General features: G+C 40.3%; 4 protein-coding genes across 9 annotated transcripts in view; 1 reads left to right on the top strand and 3 right to left on the bottom strand.

The window, feature by feature from the left end:
• Positions 1 to 998: 998 nt before the first annotated feature.
• On the bottom strand, positions 999 to 3,435 carry LOC124414890 (glutamate receptor ionotropic, kainate 2-like). Its single transcript, XM_046896043.1, has 7 exons — positions 3,127 to 3,435; positions 2,734 to 3,060; positions 2,476 to 2,641; positions 2,197 to 2,405; positions 2,011 to 2,100; positions 1,709 to 1,869; positions 999 to 1,644 (listed from the first exon to the last, which is right to left on the bottom strand). The coding sequence occupies exons 1-7, from the start codon at positions 3,415 to 3,417 to the stop codon at positions 1,326 to 1,328; spliced, it is 1,563 nt and encodes a 520-aa protein (XP_046751999.1). The 5' UTR covers positions 3,418 to 3,435; the 3' UTR covers positions 999 to 1,325.
• A 2,682-nt stretch (positions 3,436 to 6,117) lies between these two features.
• On the top strand, positions 6,118 to 8,059 carry LOC124414885 (sequestosome-1). Its single transcript, XM_046896039.1, has 3 exons — positions 6,118 to 6,327; positions 6,443 to 7,443; positions 7,526 to 8,059. The coding sequence occupies exons 1-3, from the start codon at positions 6,144 to 6,146 to the stop codon at positions 7,802 to 7,804; spliced, it is 1,464 nt and encodes a 487-aa protein (XP_046751995.1). The 5' UTR covers positions 6,118 to 6,143; the 3' UTR covers positions 7,805 to 8,059.
• Positions 7,898 to 9,968, bottom strand: LOC124414889 (28S ribosomal protein S29, mitochondrial). Its single transcript, XM_046896042.1, has 6 exons — positions 9,827 to 9,968; positions 9,355 to 9,693; positions 9,140 to 9,232; positions 8,920 to 9,056; positions 8,504 to 8,851; positions 7,898 to 8,425 (listed from the first exon to the last, which is right to left on the bottom strand). The coding sequence occupies exons 1-6, from the start codon at positions 9,840 to 9,842 to the stop codon at positions 8,189 to 8,191; spliced, it is 1,170 nt and encodes a 389-aa protein (XP_046751998.1). The 5' UTR covers positions 9,843 to 9,968; the 3' UTR covers positions 7,898 to 8,188.
• A 1,629-nt stretch (positions 9,969 to 11,597) lies between these two features.
• LOC124414884 (rho guanine nucleotide exchange factor 11) overlaps positions 11,598 to 16,865 on the bottom strand; it is a 38,899-nt gene continuing 33,631 nt past the window's right edge. For 5 of the 6 annotated variants that reach the window (XM_046896033.1, XM_046896036.1, XM_046896038.1 and 2 more), the window contains 8 exons: positions 14,641 to 14,912; positions 13,203 to 14,552; positions 12,978 to 13,094; positions 12,671 to 12,847; positions 12,332 to 12,549; positions 12,075 to 12,225; positions 11,932 to 11,975; positions 11,598 to 11,848 (listed from right to left, as the gene is read on the bottom strand). In XM_046896033.1, coding sequence (XP_046751989.1) covers positions 11,723 to 11,848; positions 11,932 to 11,975; positions 12,075 to 12,225; positions 12,332 to 12,549; positions 12,671 to 12,847; positions 12,978 to 13,094; positions 13,203 to 14,552; positions 14,641 to 14,912 — 2,455 coding nt within the window. In that variant the 3' untranslated portion in view covers positions 11,598 to 11,722. The remainder of the gene's footprint in view (positions 11,849 to 11,931; positions 11,976 to 12,074; positions 12,226 to 12,331; positions 12,550 to 12,670; positions 12,848 to 12,977; positions 13,095 to 13,202; positions 14,553 to 14,640; positions 14,913 to 16,865) is intronic. The other variant, XM_046896034.1, reaches the window with a different exon arrangement.

Raw genomic sequence — 16,865 nt, 5'->3', positions numbered from 1 at the left:
AACCACCGGATTCTTCGATATAGGTACCCGCGTGTATAATGTATGTGTAAATCATAAAGGATAGACCAATTAAAATGCTACGTCATTCACACCCAGCAACAGCTGAACGCCGTGGATGAAATAATTATCACTGAGGTAGGTACCTACCTTGTGGCCGAGTCGATGATCTTTTGGAAACCATAAGCCGCCCACGGGACGTGAATCTTTGTATATATATATATATATTTTTTTTTTCATGCACCGATAGCCGATGTTAATTGAATGTATTACGTCAGTTTTTTACGAGCTGATAAATCTCAGTCAGATGGTACGTCTTTATCTGCAGGAATACCTAATTAGAAACTTATCAGTCGTTATTAGTTTCTGAATTGGAATTAATACAACCGAGATGTCTTTGGGTTGGATTTTCAGGAGTAATGGAATGTTGGAATTAAAGTTCGAAAAAAAAAACTATTTACAGCAGTGGGTTGATTGATGTCACGTTAATTATTGTTAAGATAGCATCGAGGCAGAGCCACACGTGCATTTTTCATCCTTGATTCGTAGCCTTGCATAATCTAGAAATCTATGTGGATACTTAAACATCGGTTAGATAAGAATCGGCTGGTATTAATGCATCGCAGCGTTACGTATGGTCATGATTCGAGTCACAGACGATAAAGTGATAAGTATTATCGATTGTTATTCAAGCGACAAACGCTGTTGTTCGTGAATTTTTATAAATCGCTTGTAGAGATATCAGGCGTCGAGCTAAACACGTACCGAACGATTTTTTCTTATTTTATCTAAAATGAAGAATCTTTGTCGCTTTTTTCTACACACCAAGTTCTTTTAAACGCCCCGTTAAAATAACTAGAAATTAGTTATTTTCTTTTATATAGTATCGCTGACACTGGCTCAAATATAGGTCAGCAGCGAATTATCAGCGAGTCCTCAGCGAGCCAGGAGGTAAAATCGTTAAGTGTTCGCTGACGGACTTAACGAATATAGCTTAGACGACGTAAATTTCTGATAAAAATCTGAGACGTGTCGTTTAAAAATTCATCAACGTCCATTGACCCATCGGTACCTACGTAAACGGAAACTTATACCAGCTGCACGTTATTTATGCTCAAGATGACATCGATGGAGCGTGCCGAATCTTATCGAAATTGTTCAGGCAGGAATAAAGCTTTTATACGTCTGTCACGTCTGATGCGGGAGAGATAATCATCTCTTTAAAAGTTAATTCACTTCTTACATTACTTTATCATCACAACGGTGATAAAAACTGATTATTTTTAGCGTCTTCGAATCACAGGGATGAAAATAACCGTTCATTGTATTCAGGGGTAGAATTTCGGTGGGGGTGGAAGTCTGTCAGTCCTGTGGCGCAGTCGGATTTTCGTGATCTTCTCGTCCTTTCTGTTCATCAGGTTCTTCTTCTCCTTATCTTTCAGGCATCGTTTCCGGTAAGAGAAACAGATTTTTTCAAGATATAAAATCAGGATCGCCAGCATCATACCACCCGCCAAAACTGCGAGGACGGGCATCACGCCCCAAACTGTGACCTCCGAGTGTGGTGACACCGTTGACGGATTCTGTGGTCTTCCGTACAGATCTTTCAAACGACCCAAAATACCGTGATCTCGAAACCTCTGAACGCTAAAAATTCACGGTAAAAATTGATGCGAGAAAAAACGAGAGTTATTCGATCTTCCATACTCACTGGTAATTTATCAATCCGTTGTAAGGATTTCCCTTGGATAACGCCATGGCGAGGCTCATGCTTCGCTTAGTGTCTATACCGATCACTTTGCACGGCAAATAGATGCTGACTGTCTCTGCAAGCACTGCTGGTATGTAGAAAGCAACTTTTTCATCGCATACCTAGTTTGAACAGAAGAATACACATTTGAATTTCGCGCGCTGGTGACGTTTGAAAACAGATAACTCAAATGTCATGCCTGTACGGCGGGTAGCCTACGCCGTAAATTTCAGGCGTAAAATTTTCGCGCCGTTTATTCTCACTTGCTGAAATCCTTCCAGCAATGTCTCTGGCAGCAGTTCTCTGTACTTCATCCTGTCCCACATTTTCATCATCGTTGATTCTGTCGTGGTCTGTGTAAATTTATAGAAACAAATTGTTTCAGCTGTTGTTCCCAATTACCCGTCAATAACATAAGGTCATCGAAAATTTTATGTCATAATACCTACTGCAAACATGTCGTACTCGGCACCGTCTCGGAATACGATTAAATCGTAAGTTCCATCCTTGACGAATCCTTCCAAGGTTGAGAATGGCAGGGCTATACTGGTCACTGTCAAGTAGCTGATAAGGGCGGCCGAGTAACCCGCGGCAACGACCAAGGCTGACAGGAATATGGAGAAATAGGCGATTTGCGATGGTGAATCGGACGGAAATTCTGAAAGAAGAGGATTCGCTGTAGGGTAATGAAGAGCGCTTTCCATGCCTCCATAATTGGCGATAATCACCGGGCAATCCCTGCTGACAATATATTCCAAAAACGAGTAGAAGGTAGTTTGTGAACACGTCTATAGTGATCGATCTGAACCTATTAACGGCGGCGATCAGAGTGAGGAGTATCGTTGTGACGAAAATCAAGACATCTATCAAGATCCATATCCCAGGAGCAAAAGCCTGATGAAAAAACAAGAATTTCGAATATGATCACAGCTGCCGATTTTTGAACTATGTCTAATCGAACAATACAGGACGAAAAAGGACAATACCTGCCAATACGCCGACCACTGAATCCCACCATCAGGTTTCCTGATGTACAATTTGTTTCGGGTGGATAACAACGGCAGAGAAAAGTCCACGGACTCCAAACGCGGTCTTGTGATAGTGAAATCGGCCGCCGCTATGCCCGCCTTCCCGTTTGTCAGGAGTTCCATCATCCCCGTCCAACGTTTCTCCTCGTCGTTCCAGCTCCCGTAGGACATTTCCCTGGGTTCGACAAACTCGACGGTGAAATTGGCGACTTTGCTCAGCTCCATTAGCATGCCGCCAAACAGTCCTCCAATTGAATTGTTGCCGAATGTTATCATCGGGGGATCCTGCAGAATTAGTCCTTGATTTACTGATTTGTGAATGTTGTTATACCGGCATTGTTTGCTACTTACGTTTATTACCGTCACCGCGATTCTTGAATTCTCTAAATTACTTCTTCGCTGATAGAGACTCATGTTCTTCTTCAGAACGAACCCTGTGTCCAAATCCCAGAACGCTAGATCATCCGTTTTTACCCTGTCGACCAGCCAGTACCATTCCTGAATGACCGGATGTGGAGGTCGAGCGACTAGCAGCTCGGTGTTGAATGTGAGATGGAATATATTTTCGCCGGGTCTAACTGAGGGATAATATTCGAGGAAAATCTTGTCACTGAATATCAGGAGCCAGCAGGGTGAAGCCATTTCGAAATTTTCGGTGATTCTTGAAAACTCAGCGACGAGCTCGCGTGTCTGCAAACTGACGACGATCAGCGCTCGGATAACGCGTTTCGAGTAAAATTGCAGCGTTTCATTGAGGCGCAAAAACTCCACCGTCAAACTCAGTATTTTTTCGTCAGAAAATTTTCGCACAATCTCACCTTCGAGGTAGATGTCGTTCAGTGCTAAGAACAAGCGGATATCGGTCAACTCGAGGAAGTGATTATTTATCAAATTCTCTTCAATTGTTATCAAACTTACTGTCGTTTCTACTGCGGACCAAAAATACGCAGGAAGTACCGAAGTAAGTATGCACCTGAGTTATCAGGCTGAAATAATTCGGTACTTCGGGGATATCGCCGATCGATGAGGTGGCCAAAAGAGAGATCAAAAGGATTTTGGCGGTCGAAGTAACGGTCCACATTTCTTTTTGCAGGTCTGGAACCGACTGGAGCTCCAGCAATAACTAAAACCTAATATCAGTGCAGACGATAATAGTGTAGGATAACATCGTGCCACCACCTGCTGTGAATAAATAATCCTGCAGCACTTTTTATCCGCTGCTGGGATCTTAGCGTTTTACTACTTTGCTTATTATTAGCTGTATAGATCGCTGTCGTTGTAACGTATTTTCTCGTACATTATGCGGTATCATCGCCGTGCGAGAGTTTCAAATCAGCGTGTGAATATGCAGGTATTTAATAACGACGTGCTGACTTGAAATCAATCAAATTACAGGGGTGATAATCGTTCGATGTTGCAAACGATATTTCGACCTATACTAATTAATGTGTATTCTTCTGCACTAACGTGGCTATAGTTTCGGGCGTAGATTTGTGGTATTATAATGTGAAATGCTGTTTTTCAGTTAGCCCCCCGGTACCAAATAGAATGCAGTTAATACTCATAAACAATATTATAACGGCGTTGTGCAAGCCTAGAATAATTTCTTGCGTAATGTAACTGGCAACTGCTGAATGTATGTAAGTCGTTCTGTGGCTTCACATACGCGTTTATAAGTAGTCGAAGCCATGATAGCGTAGGAAAATGGTATTTGCTTCAGCTTTCACCGTGCCTTTAGATATTTACACACTTGCAAAAGTTGCCTTGTTGTCTATCTGAAGAATCTTACGAAAACGATCCGAGACCAGATTCTAGGTACTATAGTCGAGCCGATAATTTATTCCCACGCAGAAGCTGTGAACTTTACCAAAATTATTACACCAACTGTGTTACTGCGTGTATGTTTTATATATTTTATTGAACTGTAGCAAAAACTATTTAGATCGTAAAACGCGTTCAAAAACATTTGTATGATGTACCCACATGCGGGTTTTCCATTCTTTGGAATATCGTATATAGGCTAGCTAATCGAACCCATATCAATACCACTACGGAAAAAACTTTACTTTGAAAAATTAGTGTTAAGTTTGTTTGATTTTACTGAGAAATCCTTATCTCAGACGAAATTGGATATAATTGAATTATTTATCTGTTCTCTAATTTTCTGTGACCTACTTTGGAAAATTCTGAATCACAAAATTTTCTAGATCTTTTCATTGCAAATCTAGATAAAATTGTACTTTCTCGATGAAATTTAGTGAAAATAAAAAGTTGGGAATGTTGTAGTATAAATGACTCATTATCAGTAAAGCTTGAGCGAGTGGATTCGTCAACTTTTGGTATCAATTCTGCCATGTAATGCGATGCCGCTGGTGGGTATCCAGGTTGGCTTCACACTGACGCAACCTCACGCAACCTCCAGCGAAATGTCTACAGGAAGCATGGCTTAGAATGTGAAAGAAAAAATTTAATGTTCTATCAGGTGTGAGTCATCAGAAAAGACGTTTCAAGATGCTTCTGGTATATTCCAAAGCCACTTCTATCTACTTTCATTATGAACTGGGCCAAAATTTTAGCAAAATTTTGTTAAATTATAAGCTTCAACGCAGTAGTGAAAATGAATGGAAAGGAATGAAAATTAATTTACTTTCAATGGAGGAGAATATCTACATTTTTTCGCCGTATGAGTCAACTTGGAAAAATTGAAAGATTAGATTTTCGAATCTGTGTCACGTAATACCGATTGCGAATTGGGCTATCTGGATATTCTAAAGACGCATTATTCATCCTGTAGTCCACGTATCTAAATATTGATAACCTGTCGTTGTATAGCTCATGTGGTAGTGAGTCATGCTGAATAATGATGGTAATGACAACAAAGTCACGTGATACACACGAAAGTCGCATCTCATGCAAGCCGAAGTCGCCATTTTGGTGTTCGAATGTTTAAACATCAACTTTTCGAATGTAAAATTTTTCACAATTCGGAGTTGTTGGATGAAATTTGCACGGTAAAATCTTTCGTTGGAGTTGTGCGATCAGTTCCTCCAAGTTATATCCTCTGGAATTAATCCACAAAAGTCGTGTCACGATGTTTCAAATTCGAATTTCGAACGTCGTGGCGCAGCGCCATTCGCGTGAGTTCTGTGATGAATAATCGCTTGCGGATTGAGCCGAGTATAAAAAGCGCCGTTCAACAGCTGCGCATATCACTCGAAGACTTTCTCCATCTGACGACGTTTGTGGTTTGAAAAACAGAGCGATTTGTTAACGGCTCAAGGTGTTTGCAAAGTTGAAAAATATACAAAAACGCGAATCTACATTCCAGAACTTCTGACATTCCGAGTTCCCTTCAAAAATCAACAACGATGGCTGAGACGGTCAGCTTCAAAGTATTCTTGTCCAAGGAGGAGGACTCCATCGACGCTAAACCCGAAGTCAGGAGATTCGGTATCGATAAGGACGTCGTGACGAATTTTCTTTACCTGAACGAGAAGCTGCAGTCCGTCTTCGCGGCGCTTCGCTCACAGCATTTCACCATCTTTTGGAAAGGTACGAAGAGTATCAATTTTGCAGTTGCGTAAATGCAAGTAATCATCGTTAACGTGATTGCGCAATAATAAAACCTGTAAAAATCATAATAATAACAAAAAGTTTTCAATCACAGACGCCGACGGTGACGACGTCATCATATCCAGCGACGAAGAGCTCAGAATTGCCTTATTCGAAACTGCTGAGCAAAACATTCGCAAGCTGTATGTCGTCCTGCACTCCGAGTACCCAGCTGAGACTGCTCAGTTTGACGGAGAGGTGCCGCAGCCCATTCACATCGGCATAGTTTGTGACGGATGCGATAAAGATGTTTACGGATTCCGTTACAAATGCATCCAATGCCCAAACTATGATCTGTGCGCGGATTGTGAGTCGAAGGGACTTCATCCGGAGCACTGCATGATTCGTAGCGCAGTACCGTTCCAGTGGAGCCCGCACGTTGGACGTCGACTATCGCACCTCATGCACAAGCTGGCCAAAAAGAATGGTCGTTGTTCTGGAAAAGATACGGAGGCGCCGGAGTGTCCCTACAAGAAAGTAAGATTTCCGCATAGAGCGCAAGCTGGAAGACCGGCGACGGAGAGGCCGTCTTGGCTGGATACCGTAGCTTCCTACTTGAATGAATGGGCTCCACTTGCGGCAGAAGAAGGCTGCCCGATGAAAGATAAATGTGGGCAGAAAACAGGTGGAGAATCTAAGACTGGAACTGAGGATAAGCAAAGGATCAATCAACAGGCAGAGCTCTTCAAGAATATCGGAGAGAATCTTGCCAGTCTTTTGGACCCCTTGGGTATCGACGTCGAAGTTCATGGCGAGACTCCTAATGCAGCTGGCAAGGCTCCTGCTGGCAGTAACGCAAACACCCCACCTGAGAACAGCCAACCTAGTACTTCGGCGCAGAAATTTCCCGGGGAAGGAAAGAAGCTAGTTGATAGTGATTCGTCAACTTCTAAGAACCCTGTGCATCTGCCTACTGCCAATGCTTCCGCAACTATAGACAAACCTAGCATAGAAAATGAGGGGTGGACTCTGCTTAATCAACAGGATACCCCGGTCTCTTATGTTGCTGGAGGAGCGTCGAGCACCAGTGTGTCTACCGGAGCAATGCCTAAAGTGGTAAGTTTTTATCACATTAAATTACAATTGGATTCCATGGAACTAACAGTTATCGACGTTATATCATATTGTTTGTTTTCAGCCATCGACAACTGTTCCGACAGCGTCTGCACCAGTTCCAATATTGGCTTCAACCCCAGCTTCGAAACTAATCTACCCACAATTGCCGCAACAGACTGAAACTCCGATGCCAGTTTATCACTCCGATCCGAACATCCAACGCGCTGTGGTTGCAATGATGCAGATGGGTTTCACAAACGAAGGTGGATGGCTTACTCAGCTGCTGGCTTCCAAAAATGGTGACATTAGCAAGGCTCTGGATATTCTGCAACCAGTTCGCCCAGACAGTAAGAAGCAGTAAGAAGAACAAGATTAAAGTATTGATTAATAGTTGACGACTGAACTGCTGATTCAGTAACGATAAATGTTTGGTATCTATGACGTGCATAGATTCACTGCAATTTTGTTACTTTTATCATTTATATTATACATACCTACCGAGAAAAAAGCATTCCCTTATTTGCTTTATTGCTAATGTTTTACTGTGAGAAATGATAATAATTTCTACAATGGTGATTGTATTGATTTTGTGTTCTGGTTCATAAAATATAAACAACCAAAACATTGAATTGACTATTGATTTGACTTCATGACAAACCTACTCTGTCCCTATGAATTTAATATCTTAATTTACAAAAACCATTCTAATCTCAACAACTTTCATTACACTTATTACATATGTATCTTACAAAGGTGCGCATAACTTCCTAAGTTTGAAACCATTTTTGTCAGATAAGAGTTTCAGCTCTTGCAATGCCTCTTCGTCGCAGTCTCTGACCCACCGTCTATCTTTGAGGTAATCCATAACATTATAAAACTCTATATCCGTGTAGTGGTTCACAGATATTGGCATGAAAGGATCCAAATGCTCAAAGCCGACTTTTCCAAGTAGCAATCTTGGAAGATCAGATTCTTTCTGGCCCTATATCAAAACCAAATAAATTATAAATATAGTATTCAAATGTATAAAAAAACTGGCAAAATTTTCTGGCAAACTTACTCCAACAGCTAATTGATCCACGCTCACGACAACGGCTCCGTTGCACCAATCATATTTCGTCAGTTCCATTGCCGCGATAGTAAGTGATACTTTGTCAGGTAGGACCATTGCTTTAGTATCCGTGAATACTCTTGTGCGGTCGGTGAAGAATATATTGTAGCCATCGATTATTACTAGCATTTTACATTTTCCTGCAATGCTGGCTTGCTTGAGTTCCGAAGTAAGAGCGATTATTATTTCCGAAGCGTATCGCACCCGGTTGATCCCCAGATCAATCAGCTCCATTAAGGGAGCTCCACGAGATGTTGATTCTCGTAAACTCCACGTGTACTCCTTGTCAGTGGTGAGCTAAAAATTTCGTATAAGTCTTGTCGCATCAAGTTCCTGACCAAAACTAATCGCACGTTGATATATACCTTGAGCTGTTCCAAAATTTTGGCGTTTTGAGTCTTGAAATGTATTAGCCAAGCAGCAGCATCTATTGGTAAGTCAACATAGCCTTCCCTGGTAGTCGAATTGGCTACTTCTTTTGGATGTCTGAACCAATTTGGGGCTACAAATAAAGATCAATAATGTACATTGGGATTTTTAAAAACAATTTCTAGCTGCATGGATTTTAATAACGACGTTACATACCCCAAGGTATGTGAATCAGTATTTGCTGCGTTGCCCATCCATAGTGTAAAATGTGTGCCAAAGAAATCGTCTTTCCACTTCCAGGTGATCCGTCTATTCACTGAGTTAAGAAACTGCCTAAAGTATTAACGATGAACTTTCAAAAACAACATTATCGTTCAATGAATAAAAGAAAGGAAATCATTATTATAAATAATACGTGTGAAAAAGGATACACAAAACATATCTATTGACCGGTTTATTGTAGTTTGTGTTTCGTAGGTAGGATAAAACTTCAACAGTCGACGATCTGGTCAAAAAGCAGCATTCGTTGAAGGTTTTCACTTGTTTCATAAACTCTTTTGGCAGCCCACCGCCAGTGTATAATGTTTTATAAGCATCATTCGGCACTGTGTAGAACCTATCCTGATGCTGAGTCGTGTGATTAGCCGGGTTACTCTCAGCAGTTCTGAAATGAACCGGGAGTTCCTCTTCGATTTGTACAGCTTCGCTGGCTGTTGCATATTTCTTAATACTAGCAGCAGATACACGGCGGAGGAAGTTCTCTACTTTGACTGTAAAACAGAATAAGCACGAATGGTTTAGGTAATGAACAACAGAAATGTAGTTGAAAGCGGTTAGAATTATTTCACATCTAATCAACGAACTTTGTTAGAGGAAAATGAATAGCAAAATTGATATACTTACGCGTATTGAAAGCCATACTGGATTTTTTTCCGGTCAAGTTTATGTACTACATTAATCACAACTTCGAAATAATCTTAATTTACAATATTCGATTATGAGTAAGAAGTGTTTGGATTTAGGTTATGATTCCCTGTTCCGCGCACCTTGCCAATTTTCCGGTGGCGCCATCTGGTGGTGAAATAAAAAAAAACTACACAAGTCGATACATCCCTAGAATAGATATGTTAAGATACATCTGCAAAATAAATAATTCTTATTTCTAGTCAAAAACAGTATTTACTCTCATTTGGTGAATGATGTTTATATTTCTTAAATTCTACATTTTTCTTACAGCTAAATCTACTTTAAAGTAAATCAACACATTTTTGAGGCGCAGTAGTAGGGAAATTGGATACCCTTCAGTAAAATGTCGGCAAACTCCTGCAAAGAAATTTTTTTTAGTCCAAATTACTATTTAAAAATAAGTAAGAAGGTATTTAGCGATCATTGAAAATTTGATTATTAGTAATTAATCTCTAATCGTAAAACTGTAAAATAACTTACGCCGCAAGCCGATATCCACGCAGAGCAGCAATAGATTAGGATGTACCAAAAAGAGCAGAAACCGGCAACAAAAAACGATATGAGAATCAGGACAAGGCCCCAAAATAGAAATGCGAAAGGATTGCACGCCATTCTCGATTTTATTTTTTTTACAGCTTGCAAATTTTTGTATTTTTTATCTCAGTCAGATAAATAATATCTGAATTAAATTTTAACTTCGGTTCAGCTTGATCTAGTCGGAAAAATAATTGCCATTAAAAAAACAAGAAAGGAATCACCAGGTGTGTTATTTTGTTAATAAAATATAGGCAACGTTCAGGTCTATTGCGTGCATGGAATTGCTCGTTGAAAAGACAGAACGAAACGTGTGTATCAATTTTGCTAATTTATAATAACTTATATAATATTATAACTTTTCTCCTCTTCTTTTTTGGGTATAAATTTGAATATGAATCTTTTTTTCATTATTCAATTGTATAATAAGATTTTGTCTATGCGTATCTTCAATCATCAACTGTAGGAAGAACAATGATTTCATTTTGATAAGCATTTTAATACAATAATAATTATTATTATTATAATAACTAATAATGTTATTAAATATTTTATACATGTATATAATATTGTATTTATAATAATGGTTTGTAATTCGTTATTAGGTATGTATGTAATTATTAGTGTTTAGTCGAAACAAAGACTTTATGTAAGTAGACAATTCATTTTCATTACTCCTTCCTATACAACGGGTAACAGCACTTGTACAGCTCGATCGAGGGAGCTATTAACATAAATTCGGTCATGCAAAATCACGTTGCTGCCAATATTTAAATATATTGTACATACAAAGGACCGAGTGAAATTCCAACGCGTGCGATACGCTATAAGATTGCTCGTGTGCATTTAAACATCCCAACGTTCGACAACGTCGAGAGAACGAGAAAAAATAATAGATGCAAAAAAACCAACAGATTCTCGATAGCCACGGTATATTGTTTAATTATCTTAATTTTACTGACTATTGTTTCATCTTCTCATTTGATTTCAATGTTTTTCGTTTGTTATTACATTTTTCCGATTGTTTGACGATCTATTTGCATAAAATCTTTGGTAAGTGACATTACTAAACTTAGACCCATGGTTTTGTGTAAGTTGATATTTATAAGATCGTTGCTTTCGATTTAAAAGATCGTAGCGAACATGTCTGATTATTTCTGCTTTTTTTTTCTTGTTTTTGTTTTTTTTTTTTTACATAATTTTGATTTTCTTCTGTATCGAGCCCTCGAGGGATTTTCATTTGAGTCGCTCTCAAAGTGCACCAGATTAACGTTAACTCTAAAGATTTGTTCAGTCCGTTCAACCCACACTATCTCCAACTCCGTGCGGGTTTTCCTCAACGTCAATTTCCGTTAATCGGTGCTCTCCCAGTGCCTGTGTTGAGTCGAGATCCGGTTCCGGGTCACTAAAGGCATCGACAAATTCCTGCAACATGATAAAAAAGAATTTGTCAACGTTGATGAAAATTACATTAATAGAAGGTTCGAGGTAAATCAATCCATACTTACATCTAAATTAAGTTCCACAAACCCTTCGCCGTTCAAAGATTCACCTGGTGAAAAAGAGGGAAAGAGAAAAAAAGATAATCAAATACTATAGAACGAAGAGTTTCGGGTGATAGATTTTCTCAGTTCCAGTTCGAAAAACTTACTGGGATCGGTTTGGGTATGCGTGGAGGTGTTTAAATTTTGCAATACACCACGTCTTTGAGCGTCCGCATCTATAGCGTGGAGTTTTTCCCTACTCCTCCGTAATTCGCGTCGCATTCTTTCACGTTCTTCTTCCCTGTCTTTGACAATTTCCTGAAAAAATCAGAATTGGATTTGACACGAGAACCGAGAAAGCAGCAACCATAGAGCTAGAAATATCAAATTATACACAACTCGAAATGTTTCTACTGAAACCCACCAGAAGTTGCGAGAGCTGAGAAGCCAGTGAGATGCAAACGGGTTGTAAGCTTGCGACTGGTATCGACGGGTGGTGGGAAAGCGAGTGTGGTCGAGGCGCTGGACAACCAGGTGATTCGCAACTTCCAACCGCCGAAATGGAGGCCCCCCGAGAAGCGAGTACCGTCTCAGTTTCGGTCACGTTCAATGCGGAGTTAAGCATTTCCATCAATTGATTCGCTACAGAATAAAATCAGAAGGATAGACAAGTGGTCTAAACGAATGAAAATTATTTTCTCCTTCTTCAATAGCAGTCTGTTGCAATCGGAGTTGTTTATTCAGAAGTAATAGTTGAATGTACCCTGGCTAACAGCAGCAAGTATTAATTCGGTCGGCTCCTTTTGAATTCCGGATGGTTCCGAAGCCATATCAGCGAGATGTTCGAAGTCTTCTCTGGGGACGTTCAAAATGTCGGCAACCAAGGCCTGCTTTTCCATCAAGGCGTCTCTGATAAGAGCATCTTTGCGCCGTAGACTTTCTGTAAAGACAATTGCAGTGTTTGTTACTGAAACTCTCGCAAAAAAAAGACCGGCTCAGCAAGAGCAAAGCAGATAAGAAACAAGCGATTTCTCCTACGCTCAAGCAATGAAACATCAATTAATGTTTACCGATTGGCGTGAGAACTGGCTCAGCCAGATGTATGGGCCGCACCTCGACTCGTACTTCATCCGGTTCTATGAGGGATGACTGAGTGCAGGTGACTAATCGCAAAGGATCTCCACACGCTTGATAATTGAATTAGAATAGATTAATTCGACCAAATAAATTCAGTTTGATCCTGCTTATTTCCCAATAACAAAACGTAACAGTATTTTCATATACTAAAACCTTACCGCCAATCGTAACGATCGTGTTGACAGAATCTCGATCGGCTTGCTGAGGTTGTTCAGTTGTCTCTGTTTGTCGTTCCTGCTCCGGCTCATCGGGTTGATCGAGCTTTTCAGTTTCGGTCGGCACTTCCACTGGTGCATTCGAGTTTTCTTCCTCGTCTCGATGTTCGACGTTGGTCGCAGGTTCCTCGGGCGTAACTTCCTCCGGTTGAGGTTCTTCCTGGTCTCCCTTACTGCTGTTAGCCTCATTCTCAACGGTCGACGTGTCCTGGACTAGAGGCGAGGGTTCTTCGACAGGTGGAACGGGATGCGGGGGCCTCCTGCCTTCCCGATCGCGAGTTTTGAACGCCTCGCAAGCCTCGGTAATGTGTTTGAACCAAAGTTTTCTTTCGGCGGGTGAATTGGCGACTAGTTCATAGATCTGGGCACCGCTCTGAGACGTGTTTACCAAATAGAGGGAATTTTTGTCGACAGCATTGTGCCGCACAAGGACGGTAGAAACTTTGACAATCGGACTTAGAACCGAGTTCACTTGATTCGTGTTTATAAACTTTAGTAAATACTTCTCATCCTGTCTATGAAGCAGGAGTATCGTGTCGTCGAGCAGAACGACGTGTAGATCGACGGGCTTCGCACGATTCACCATTCTCCACTGCAACGGGCCCTCGTAAATAAGTTTCCTCTTGGTAATGTCGAGATTTCTGAACTCGTTAACCGTCGAGTGATCAAACTTGTCGAAAGCCGACCGATCCATGGTCCTCTGTATCTCGGCGAGGCGATGGTAGTCCTCCGCGACTCTCACCGCTTGATTGACCTGATTTAAAACCTCTTTGCTCCTCTCGAGACTCCGAAGCACAGCAGCCTTCTCCTTTTCGTTGCTGGCCGGTGTGTATTTGGCCAAATTTTCAAACAGTAGAGGGTACTTCGTCAGCCTAAGCATTCCGGTCAGAATGTGATCCTTGAGCTGAAGTCTCCGGCACAATGGATTCGCCTCGACTTCGTTGAGGAAGGCGTGAAGCTTCGGGTCCTTCTTACGACGATCCCTAAGCGCGTCCAAGGCGACCTGCTGCTTTGCGCAATACGTCGACGCCGCTCTCTCGAACGCTTCACCGGCCGGACCGTCGAACATGCCAAGGAGGAGGTCACCCACGTCACCGACGCAAGGATTCTCTTTCTTCTTGTTCTTCATCGCCTGATTGAAGCCAGAATGAATATCCAACATCTCGTCCAGGTTCGAGAACAGAAGGAGAATCTGATCCTGCGGTAGGACCTGAGACTCTACCATAGGCTTGTGGAATACTTGCGAAAGGACCTTTAAGGCTCTGACGTGCGATCGCTCCGTGTGAAATAATTCTGAAAAGGAAAGATGGCGTGAATGACGGCTCAACAGATTTAGGAAAATCAGATAAAATTATCTATCACAGATAGCAAATGGCCAAACCGTTTATGACTTCTTGTCTCTTCTTCTCGGAGTTTGTAAGACGTGCAAGAACATCTTCAGCGACGCCTTGGCTCCAGTCCGGAGGATCTGCCTCAACGTCGACGTCGCTATCCCAGGAGGCAGTCGTGTTGGCCGAAGTTGCAACGGGATGGACATGTTCCAAGCTGGTGTTCAAGCTGTCTAGACTCCTCGTCGACAAGCTGCTGGTGGATGAACTGCCTGCCGAATTACCAGGAAACGTTCCCGTCGCCTCGCAGTCACTGAAACCAGCCCTACGGTCAAATGTTAGCAGATCTTGTTTCGCAAGACGAACTACTCTACGCCGGTTCTACGAAATAAACAAAGAAATTTGAAAAAAAAAGAGAGAGATGAAACGGACTCGAGATTTACCAGTTTGGTTTGGTTTTTTTTTTGTTCTTTTTTTTTTTTTTTTTTTTTTCTTTAGAACTTTTCGACTGGAAATCTTTATAGTTCGTGTCTCGATTTCAAGGTCCTTATTCGTACGCTGCTGTGATCCGTAGATTAATCGATTTTCATAGGTGTTTGTTGAAGACAAAAATTTGAAAAATTGGGACACCCGAAAAAATCTTATATTCCAGGAATTTTTAACAGAACTTATTCAAGAACAACAATTCAGTTAATCGTTATCAATGTAATCAATTGTTACACTTTTTTTCTTCGGTTAAAACGTGAATAAAATTACATTTCTTTTCAACGATTTGTGCCAACTATCATTTCTAGATAATTAATTAATTATCCCCGTTCTTAGCTATAACTTAATTCAAATTTAAAACAAAAAATAAATAAATAAATAAATAAATAAACAAAACACAAGTAAAGAAAATTAAATTTCACAATTAATTGAGAAATATTGTACATTAAAAAAACTTTGAGAATTTATTGTAGAGGTCGGCAAAAAAATTGAAAAAAGAAAAAAAAAAACAAAAAAAAAAAAAAGTCAAGGAGAATCGGAGATCGACCGAACACCTCGAAAATAAATATCAGCCAGGATGCACAGGATAAAAAAAAAAAAAAAAAAAAAAAAAAGCGCATTCAATTAACATCCGTGCCATAAACTGCGCCTAGGTTTGTTTGGAGGGTGGAAAAGTAATGAAAGTAAGAGAGGTGGAGAAAAAAAAAATTACATAGGGCGACATTTAGATAGCAGTCCCTACATTTCCATCCCCTTCCATCCCCTTCCATCCCCTTCCATCCCCCCAAAGTCTGACGTAAAGCATCACCTTTATCAATTCCTTACACCGCGCCGACATCCTGTATAGTGTTATATAATATTACACGTCGTTTTAGCGCTAGTTAAGAAATAAGATTAAAAATTTTCACCCCCCCCCCCCCCGCCTCAAAAAAAAAAATTATCTTTCATTATTTGTCTCGAGCTTTCATCCGTAGTTTCACAATCAGCTTTATTAATACCTTTCCGATCTGCTCCGACGTTCGATGACGTTGAGGCTCTTGCTCGCGGCGATATTTTCACCGATTTCGTTGACGTTTTTGTTCAACTTTTTTGTAATATCGGCACCTGCACTACCGACCCTTTCGGAGGGGGGAGAAGACGTCGGCAGCGTTTCATCCACCGCCTCCGTTTTGGCCGGTGTTTCACACTGATTTTGGGCCTGACGCTGCGAACGGAGGCGTTTCGAGCCACGTTGTCTCATTCCTCACTTTTTTTTTTTTTGTTTTTTTTTTTTTTAATTGCGAGTCAAACGATGAGAGTAAAATTTTTTTTTTTTTTTTTATAAGAAATAATAATATTTTCGCCGTTTTGATTTTTTTTTTTCTCTTTTTTTTTTGCTTTCTTATTCCGTTTCGTTTCCTATTTTTTCATACGTAGATCCGGCCCCTGTCTTTGAATTATATTTTTAAACCAATGCAGGTTTTTCTATATATGAACAGAACCCGATTAATCGTCGTACGAAGGTTCTTTATTTTTCCCTATTAAAAATTCTCTCGCTTTTAAATACCGCTTTAATATAAAACGTCGTTATTTATTTATTTCTGTATTTTGATTTTTGTTTCTTAACTAGATAAATGCTGAGAAAGATGAATATTATGTGTTTCATCGTTCGGTCTGTTCAGACCGGAAATGCTGTTACGTCGTTAAATTCTTGTAAAGAAAAAAAAAAAAAAAAAAAAAAAAAAAAAAAACTCGAGGAGAAGTAGAGTGATAAGATTATAAAGCAATATATTTTGACACTATTGAGAAATAC

Source organism: Diprion similis, chromosome 14 (genome assembly GCF_021155765.1).
Source record: "Diprion similis isolate iyDipSimi1 chromosome 14, iyDipSimi1.1, whole genome shotgun sequence".
Lineage (NCBI taxonomy): Eukaryota > Metazoa > Arthropoda > Insecta > Hymenoptera > Diprionidae > Diprion > Diprion similis.
The sequence above is the reverse complement of the archived record's forward strand: the minus strand, read 5'-3'. Positions and strand labels throughout refer to the sequence as shown.

What these genes read in the sequence shown, in the direction of transcription:
- LOC124414890 (XM_046896043.1), bottom strand. Translation starts at nt 3,417, where the DNA reads ATGGCTTCACCCTGCTGGCTCCTGATATTCAGTGACAAGATTTTCCTC. An exon ending in TTGTCAGCAGGGATTGCCCG is followed by an intron (nt 2,406 to 2,475) that starts GTGATTATCGCC and finishes CTCTTCTTTCAG; the next exon opens with AATTTCCGTCCGATTCACCA. An exon ending in CCGAGTACGACATGTTTGCA is followed by an intron (nt 2,101 to 2,196) that starts GTAGGTATTATG and finishes AAATTTACACAG; the next exon opens with ACCACGACAGAATCAACGAT.
- LOC124414885 (XM_046896039.1), top strand. Translation starts at nt 6,144, where the DNA reads ATGGCTGAGACGGTCAGCTTCAAAGTATTCTTGTCCAAGGAGGAGGAC. An exon ending in TTTCACCATCTTTTGGAAAG is followed by an intron (nt 6,328 to 6,442) that starts GTACGAAGAGTA and finishes TTTCAATCACAG; the next exon opens with ACGCCGACGGTGACGACGTC. An exon ending in CCGGAGCAATGCCTAAAGTG is followed by an intron (nt 7,444 to 7,525) that starts GTAAGTTTTTAT and finishes GTTTGTTTTCAG; the next exon opens with CCATCGACAACTGTTCCGAC.
- LOC124414889 (XM_046896042.1), bottom strand. An exon ending in GGTCAATAGATATGTTTTGT is followed by an intron (nt 9,233 to 9,354) that starts GTATCCTTTTTC and finishes CTCAGTGAATAG; the next exon opens with ACGGATCACCTGGAAGTGGA. An exon ending in AAATTTTGGAACAGCTCAAG is followed by an intron (nt 8,852 to 8,919) that starts GTATATATCAAC and finishes CGAAATTTTTAG; the next exon opens with CTCACCACTGACAAGGAGTA.